This window comes from Propithecus coquereli, unplaced genomic scaffold (assembly GCF_000956105.1).
Source record: "Propithecus coquereli isolate 6110/MARCELLA unplaced genomic scaffold, Pcoq_1.0 Scaffold569, whole genome shotgun sequence".
Classification (NCBI taxonomy): Eukaryota; Metazoa; Chordata; class Mammalia; order Primates; family Indriidae; genus Propithecus; species Propithecus coquereli.
The window spans coordinates 561,891-570,582 of record NW_012151607.1 but is presented as its reverse complement, the minus strand read 5'-3'; the positions used below and the strand labels follow the sequence as shown (position 1 = coordinate 570,582).

The 8,692-nt window shown below is 40.9% G+C and overlaps 1 protein-coding gene across 1 annotated transcript in view; it reads left to right on the top strand.

Moving 5' to 3' along the window:
• MTRR (5-methyltetrahydrofolate-homocysteine methyltransferase reductase) overlaps positions 1-8,692 on the top strand; it is a 45,426-nt gene that overhangs the window by 5,166 nt on the left and 31,568 nt on the right. The window contains exons 3-6 of the mRNA XM_012658014.1: positions 647-656; positions 913-1,030; positions 3,439-3,817; positions 8,618-8,688. Of these exons, the coding sequence (XP_012513468.1) occupies positions 647-656; positions 913-1,030; positions 3,439-3,817; positions 8,618-8,688 (578 nt within the window). The remainder of the gene's footprint in view (positions 1-646; positions 657-912; positions 1,031-3,438; positions 3,818-8,617; positions 8,689-8,692) is intronic.

Below are 8,692 nucleotides of genomic sequence, written 5' to 3'. Positions count from 1 at the left end.
CATTGTTTTTAAACTCAGGTTTTTCCTGTTTCTGTATTTTCAAGAGTGAACACATACTGCTTTGAAAATCCCTCAAAAAATTATTATAAAGAAAAGACTGAAGCCTATCCAACTGTTCTAGTCAGTGTTAGGCCCATGTATGGACCCACCAGTTTCTCACTGGAAAAGAACGTGGAGAGAATTAAACAAATGAGAAATTTAAGCTTTTAATTTTAACTGTGTATGAAAACGTCAGTCTGTTTTCTTACCATGAAACGTACAAGCAATTCCTAATTTATTCGGCACAGAAATATTTACAGCAAGTGGCTGTTTATGCTGCACGTGTACATCTTTGTACTCTAGATCAGGAGTCAGTAAACTCTGAAGGGCTAGCTAGTAAATATTTTAGGCTTTGCAGGCCACATGGTCTCTATCACAACTACTCAACTTTGCTGTTACAGCTTTCAAGCAGCCATAAATAATATGTAAACAAACTGACTTAGCTGTGTTCCAATAAAACTTTATTTACAAATAAAGGCAGTAGGTGGCATTTGGCTGAGATGCTGTAGTTGGAAAAACCCCGCTCAGGATCAGAAAAATATATAGATACAGATATTGCAGTTTTTCAACCTAATCCTTGTTTTAAGATTTCTATATTTTTACATAGATTCATGGAGGTAAAAATGTGAAATATATTTCTTTAAACAGTGGTTAATAAGTGTTCGTTTTGTTTCAGTATATCTGGTACTTTTATGTTGTAAAATAGAAGAAAATTGTATATGTAGTATTACTCAAGGAAAGTAAGAAAATATAAAGCTATACATTATTTTCTGCTCCATCATAAAGGCATGGAATTATATTGCTTTAGATATTTTTGTTTTTCTGTTCTGTGTATCTTTAAATCTTGTGCACGAATCTATTTGCCCTCTTTAGGTCTGGGTGATTCAGAATACACGTACTTTTGCAATGGGGGAAAAGTAATTGATAAACGACTTCAAGAGCTTGGAGCCCGACATTTCTATGACACTGGACATGCAGATGACTGTGTAGGGTAAGGGCAACGTACTTGTATTTTTCTTCCAGTAAACTGTGTTTATACATGATGAAAGTTAGTTTATAAAACTCACTAACATGTCGACTTTTGGTTTGGCACTGAAAGTTTCATCATATTTTAGTTCCGTTACGAGCTTTTTTAGCTTTAGAACCCAAGAGGGACAGCCAGGGCTTGATTTACCTATTTTGTTGATTTTTTTGTGTGTGTGCATGTGTGTCCCATCCTTCTCAGTATATGCTAATCAGAAGAGTTAGAACAGGTGCCCCCAGTATAGTAATCTTTATTTGTAAGTGTGTAGGTATTTGTAAAAATCAGCATTTTCTTTGGGAACTTTGAATGATAGTGGGTGTGTGCACTTCTCTCTGCATTGCACACAGGGGAGGCACTGGATTCGGCTCCTCACATGGAGGAAGCCCAGTAGGCCAGGTGTCTCTGATAGAGAACCCGCATCAGTGGGCCTTCACTGCAGACTGCATACATTGGTGCGCTCTCTCACCATCTTGATAGCCATTTGCCACCATGCCAATCAGAAGTGTACTTTCTCGTTTCATTACTTTTATTCTCGTTTTTACAATTCAGTGTTTCACCCTGTGCGTGACCTTCCAAATCATCCTGATATATTTATTCAGAGGTAAAAATATCATCCTATAACTTATTCTACCATTTAGCTTTTAACTCTTTTAGCCAGGTAACAGCACACACGTTTTTTTCTACTAGATACATGTATTAATTTTCATTCACTGTGTTAATGAATAATCTCTGTTTATGAAAAATGACAAATTCAGCAAATGTCTTGCTTTACCGCATATTATAGTACCACTTAGCTCACCCCTGTGTCTACTTCTTCCATCATTTTCTGCAGCTGCTATGCTGTGGATTTTTCCCCATCTCCCCAGTGCACATATTCTTCCTGATTGTGACAAAGCTCTGTGCCAGTTCCTTGCATGTTTACTTTTAGTTTTGTTCCTTTATAATGAGCTTTGTTTCCCCCAGAACCTCATTGAAAAGAAATGCTTAGTCTTGTATGAGCTATGTTCAATTGCTAATATAATGCTTATATAATCCATTAGGCTTAGCACTCATCCATATTTTGCTTCTCTTCAAAGGCTTTCTTTTTGTCTGTTTATTTTTTGGATAAAGTATTAAAATCCTTGAAAGAATATTTCAGCATCCTTCACCTCTTAGATTTTTCAATTTAAATACCTTAATTGAATATTTCCTTTTTCTAAAATTAAGTTATTATTATTTTCAAGAAGACATCCTTGCTTAATGTACTACCACACTTGAAGGAGTTACGAATGCAGCCTCAAGTCCAATACCTGGGTTCAAATCCTTGCTCCCCCACTTACTAACTGAAACCTTGGTCAAATCATTTAGGCTTTTGTGCTTTGGTTTTTGCTTTTATTAGATATATAATAGTAGTATTAAATGTGTATACTGTGTAAACTTCTTAGGAGGATCAAATGAATTAAAACATGTTATCTTCTTAGAACAATGCGTGTCATATAATACACACTCATTGAACATTAGCTCTCTTTATGACTGTAGATATTATCACCTTAATATTTCTGAGTTATGAAAATGATACTTTAGATGTAACTGTTATTATCAAACCCTTAATTTTATAAACTTGCTTTCACGAAGGCTCCTAAGGGTAGATGTATTACCACATTTTGAGCTGTATACTGCATGAGCACTTACTGAACACAGTGAAATTACGGCCTGGGTCCTAATGAGACAGGATCTGAAATGTGCCGCCTCTCGATAGTCATGTAGCTTTATGAATTAGAACTTAATTGATATCTTCTTTAAGTCATGAATAAAAATGAAAATGTTATTTCCAACAGCCTGACACAATCTTTCTTATCCATTAACTCTACTTAAACTTCTCAGTTCAGGGAATGTAGGGAATGTTATTGTTGTTACCATACCTTGTTAGTAAGTGGACTACTACATTTAAAAAGAGTATTTATCATTAATTCAACTTTCCTAAATGATGATTGCTTTTTTTCCCCCTGTAGTTGATCTCCCTGGAAATTTTATCAAAAAAAATTGTTCAGGGCTGATAGAAAGGTTTGAACTATTTATTTAGTCAAAAGACTTGGCATTAATCCAGTTCTCAAAGTAAACATTACCAACTCTAGGGAATTAAGAGGATCCTTTTTCATTTATTTGACCTTTATACATGCTTATAGTTTTTACAGCTAATGAGCACATAATAGTTCTGCTTTTTAAAACTTAATCATTGGTAAGTGTGTTTTGAATTCTGAATAGTCTTCATAATTAGTATTTCTAACATTTACATGTAGCACTCTGCCAAATGGATAGACTTTGCCGTTATCCCATTATTCTATGTTCAGATGGAGAACTTAGGCAGTTGTTTCTTCTTTTCTGTTACAACCCAGTTTAGAACTCGTGGTTGAGCCGTGGATTGCTGGACTCTGGGCTGCCCTCACAGAGCATTTTCGGTCAAGCAGAGGACAAGAGGAGATAAGTAGAGCTCTCCCAAGGGCATCCAATGCCGCCCTGAGGACAGACCCAGTGAAACCGGAGTTACTACACCTTGAATCACAAGTCGAGCTTCTGAGACTGGATGATTCAGGAAGAAAGGATTCTGAGGTTTTGCAACAAAATGCAGTGAACAGTGGTCAGTCAAGTGCTTTAATTGAAGATTTTGAAGCCTCACTTATCCGTTCAGTACCCCCACTCTCACAGGCCTCTCTAAATATTCCTGCTTTGCCGCCGGATTACTTGCAGGTGCATCTCCAGGAGTCTCTTGGCCAGGTGAGCAGTTTTACTTTATGCTTTGTGCTATGAGTGTTATTTAACCATAGAGGACTACTTTGGTTTATTTTTTATCATTATCACATGATATTAGAACAGAGTTTTAAAAAACTATGGCTTACTGGCCAAATGTGGCCTATCAAGGTATGTAAATTTTGTTGGAACACAGCTACCCCCGCTCATTCAGATAGTGTCTGTGACTGCTTTTGAGCTACAGTGGCAGAGTGAGTGGTTACCACAGAGGCATGCAAAGTCAGGCATTTGGCCCCTTCCAGAAAAATTTTGCCCACTCATGTAGTACAGAAGTGCTTATATTATCATATCACTTCTGTCTTTGAAGAAGTAAATGGTTAAGAGCTTAGTTTCTCCATTATTTTGGAGAACTAACTGCTTGGCTTCTCATTTTAGATGTGAGTCAAGCAAAGGTCACTTGTGTGGGCAGTGAGGAAACTATAATCAATAAAATCTTTTTTCTAATGTGAATTTTTGATATCCTGGATCGTTCCAATTGGTGACCATTCTTTTTATAGCTAATATCTTACAGACCTGTTTTTGTCTGTATTGTCTTTTTTTTTTGCCAAGAGTATTTTTTCCATCAATAAACAAATGACTTTAAAGGGGGGGTGTAAATTTTTGAGTATCAAGTTGAGTAATAGCTAATTTCTCCCCACTTCTGCCAGTATATGGTACCTTCAAATTTTTTCCCACATGCTTAAAATAGATTTCCAGGGCAGCCAATCTTTTAATGCAGGGCCAAGCTCTCTTTTTGGAGAGTGGCTGTTTGGAGTTCCATATAGATGTTCTTACGTAAATCACATCCTTAATGTAGCTATCACCATTTCTAGTTTCTTGTTTTCTTTTTCTTGGTAAAGTCAGACGTAAACATTTGAGAAACAATTTGAATGCAACATCTTTCCTAGTATATTAGCTCTATTTGCAAACACCAGATATGATAGCAAGTTTTTTTGGCATCTGATTTGTAAAGCATTCAGATATATATGTTTTGCTGTATAAAAAACTATGGATTATTGTTTTTGCACTTTTGCTTCATTATTTTGAGAATTGTTTAATTAATTGAGGTAATTACCATAAGTACATTTTCATCAGGTGTGGGAACGGACACACATGTGCACCGACATACTAGGGTGTAGGGCCCCCATCTGTGAGCTACAGGATTAGTATGTGGCAGAGGGGATAGAGAGGACTGATGAATCTGACAAGTTGCTTAAGTTAGGAGGATCTGTTAAGAGTTTCTTTTATAGCAAGTGTCATTAATAGGCTTGAGGTAATTGGTAATATAGATAAAAGACCTGAATTATTTAAGGGTGACAATATAAATCTGAAAGGATATACTGAGACAGTAAAGGATTGGAGAGGATTGTTTTGTAGGGTATGCTCTTGGGACCATTGCTTGGGGAGGGAGGGGATGGGAGCAGGATGTGGCACAGTGAGAAGTCGATGAGCTGCTGCGATGAATCGCATCAAAGGCCTCAGTCAGTCTCACTCCATATGGTGTCTTTCCCCCGTCTAGAAGTGTTTCCTCTAGTACCAGAAGGTCTCTGGATTGTGTGCTGCAGCAGCAGGACCTTTCAAGCACCAGCACTTGGACCTGCTGTAGAGCCTTCTGTCCTGGGCCCCACACAAAGCTGGCAGCCTTTTGTGTCACCTGATTTGGGTTGAAGCAGTCCTCCCTGGTGTGGAATGTGCTGCCCTCAGAACCTGAAGAGATCTATCAGGTGTTCTGCTTCTCTCTAGAAGAAGTGAAATACCAGATGTACTAGTGTGGCCTCTACTTGGGAGAGGATGTCCTGACATACACCAGACTGTTGGGACCCTAAAAACTGTGCTGACCCCTGCAGGCCCTTTAATCTGGATAGGGCATGGGTCTTAGACCAAAGACTCCACCAGTCTGGCCACTCATTGCTCATTCAGTCTGGTAGCACAATGTCACTGATAGAGTGGGTGAGTGTGGCATTTGCAGGACCCATTTATTCAGACTGTCTTATAACAGCAGAGTGGACCGTTATCATGGCCGTGGGGCAAAACTGTGAATGTGTACATTTTCTGTTCCAAATGAAAGTGAACTGAATCTGGTCCTCTTAGGGATGGAGATGGGAAACAGCACTTAGGCTGAATCATTGTCCACATACAGTGTGCTTGAGGCCATGTTAGTCCACTCTGTCAAAGAAAACCATCTTGTGTGGAGGCCAAATTGGATCTGTTGTTTGAGTTTCTGGTAGTTCAAGTCGTCCCCCAGGATCTGTCTGGTTTTTGCAGAAGCCAAATTTGTGAATTAAATGGAGGCAGAGACCATCTCCTTTGTCCTTTAGCTTTTTAAGAATGTTTTGACTTCTGCCGTTCCTCCCAGGATGCTCTATTGTTTTTCATATTTTATCTTGGTGCTCAGGAAGAAGGGTGGTGTCAAATTCAGAGGTTTCGTCTTGTCCTTCCCCACTATGATAGATCTTACCCCACAGGCCAGTAATCCAGTGTGGGGTTGTGGCAGCTACTGAGTGACCACTGGCGGCCCTGGGACCCAGTGGACCCACTGAGCCAGACCTGGGCTGAGACTCCATTTGCTGTCTGGCCCCAGATGCCTCCCTCTGGTAGGTGGGCCATGCCGCCACCTGGGGTCCCTGGGTAACAGCGTCAGTTTGGACCCTTTTAGACCCTGAAACGTTCGGGCATTCCCCTCAGCCCAGTGCAGGAGAAGGATGTTAGGACCGGTTACAAAGTGCAGTCTGTGGTGGTACAGAGTCCTCCTCCTGGGGACTGCTCTCTCCTGCAGTCACTGGGTCCCAGGTCTGGAAACTGGGCAAGGGATCTTGAGTTTTGATTGGAGCAGCTGCCTGCAGCTTCCTGGTCATGGCTGTTTGATTTCTTTTTGTTGCGTGGATTGACCCAGCATCTTTGTCAGCGGTTGCCCACTTAGTACATTTATGTGCCATCTTCCTCGCTCCACAACCTCAATGTTCTGTTGTGTGCATACTCTCCTGGCTCCTGCTCGTGCATATTGATCTTTTCTTGTACTTTTTTGGGGGGTAGTCCCTTACCTGCCTTAACTGGCCCAGCACTTTGCGGCCAGGTATGTTATGATTTCATCCTAGTTACTGGCCCAGCAGCCAGGACAGGGATGGGGCACAGGAGTGGGGGTATGGGCATGTCTTGTGGGCAGAGGTCCCTATATTACCTTAATCAAGAGGGAATTCTTGCTCTCAGTGTCTGCAGGCTGACAAGGTTCAAGGGAATCGGACTTGGGATTCAGGATTTTTCTCCTAGCTGTCAGGAGTCCATTCTTTCCCAATCACAGTCAGTCCTTGGCTTTCTCCACCTTCGGGGTCAGGGGCTGCATGAGATGACTGCTTCTCTCTAAGCTCCTGAGGATGTCCTCTGGCTTTTGTACTTAGTTTTTAATTTTGCTCTTCAAGTGTGAATGAAGCTTAGCAGTAACCCCCCGCCACCACCACCAACCCATCCCACTGGTCTTCTCAGAAACATAGTTCTCAAGCACCTGATGCATCTCACAGGCTAATGCATTCCCTTCCACTGCATCCCATCCCTGTCACTTGCATTGCTGCTGTGTGCTGGGGCTGTCTGTCCTCTGTCTCACTATTGTGGTGTTATTGTCAGGCAGGCAGGTGATCCAGTTCCAAACCCCAGTTTAGTATGTTTCCCAGACTACTCTGGCACTGACTCTCACAGGCTGGGGTGCCAGAAATCACGTTGTGAGATGTTTTTTAGGGCATCCTTTTGGGATCATCACCTCAGGGAACACTAGCAAGGGAAGCAGGATGGGGCACAGTGAGATGCTGAGAGGCAGTGCAGTCTCAGCAAAGCCTCAGCCAATCCCATGGGGTTCTCTGGAGCTGGTGGCTCTTTAAGCATTGGAAAGAAATGCCCCTTTAAGCTGGGAAAAGGGGCTGGGCCTTTATGGTCACTAATTAGTCATTGGGTGTGGGCTGCCTTTGAAAGGAGGCATGGCCAGTGGCAAGACGTGGCTTGAGAATGCCAGGTGATTCTCACAGGTGTCAGAGCTCACGGCAACCTTTGCTGAAGGCAGTCTTCCTGGCACATGATTCCCAGGCACCCAGTCTGAATCCCTCCTCCCGGCTTTCCTGTAAAACCACCTGTCCAAAATTAATTGACTGGCAATTGTTAGAATGCTCTTTTCTATTTTTAAACTTAGGAATATCAAGTGAGAAAAGGAATAGGGGATGGTACAAAGAATTGGGTTTCTTTGCAGTTTTCCAAGACCTGTACTATCTAGTAGGGGAACCACTAGCCACTTGTAGCTACTTAAATTTAAATTGATGAACATTGGTTAAAATTAAGAATTCAATTCCTTAGTCACACTAGCCGTGTTTCGAGTGCTCAGCAGCCATATGAGCAGCATTGCCCAACACCAGGGGATTCCTACGCCCATATACCCAGACATGTTCGAACCCTAAACATCTGTGATTTCCTTTAGGGTCTCCTTCCTGAAATGTTTGCATGCATGCTGTTTCCTATTACATAGTTTATTAGCGAGACCACTAGACCTTTACTGGAAAATGCTAGTATTTGATATTTTCTATGTATATTTCAAAAATTCTAGTGTCTAGCAGACAAGGAGTTTGAAATAGAGATGAGCTTTTCTTCTGAAAAGTGAGCTCCATATGTCTGTACTCATTTACCTTAGAAATGAATACTAAAGTAGCCAGGAAGTTTTGTAAGACCCTGCAGATCTACATAGTCACTAAATGAAGGAATGGTATAATTAAAATTGCATTTAGTTATATTTTGTCCCATTTGTTTCTCAAGGAGAAAAGCCAAGCATCTGTGACTTCAGTGGATCCAATTTTTCAAGTTCCGATCTCAAAGGCAGTTCAACTTACT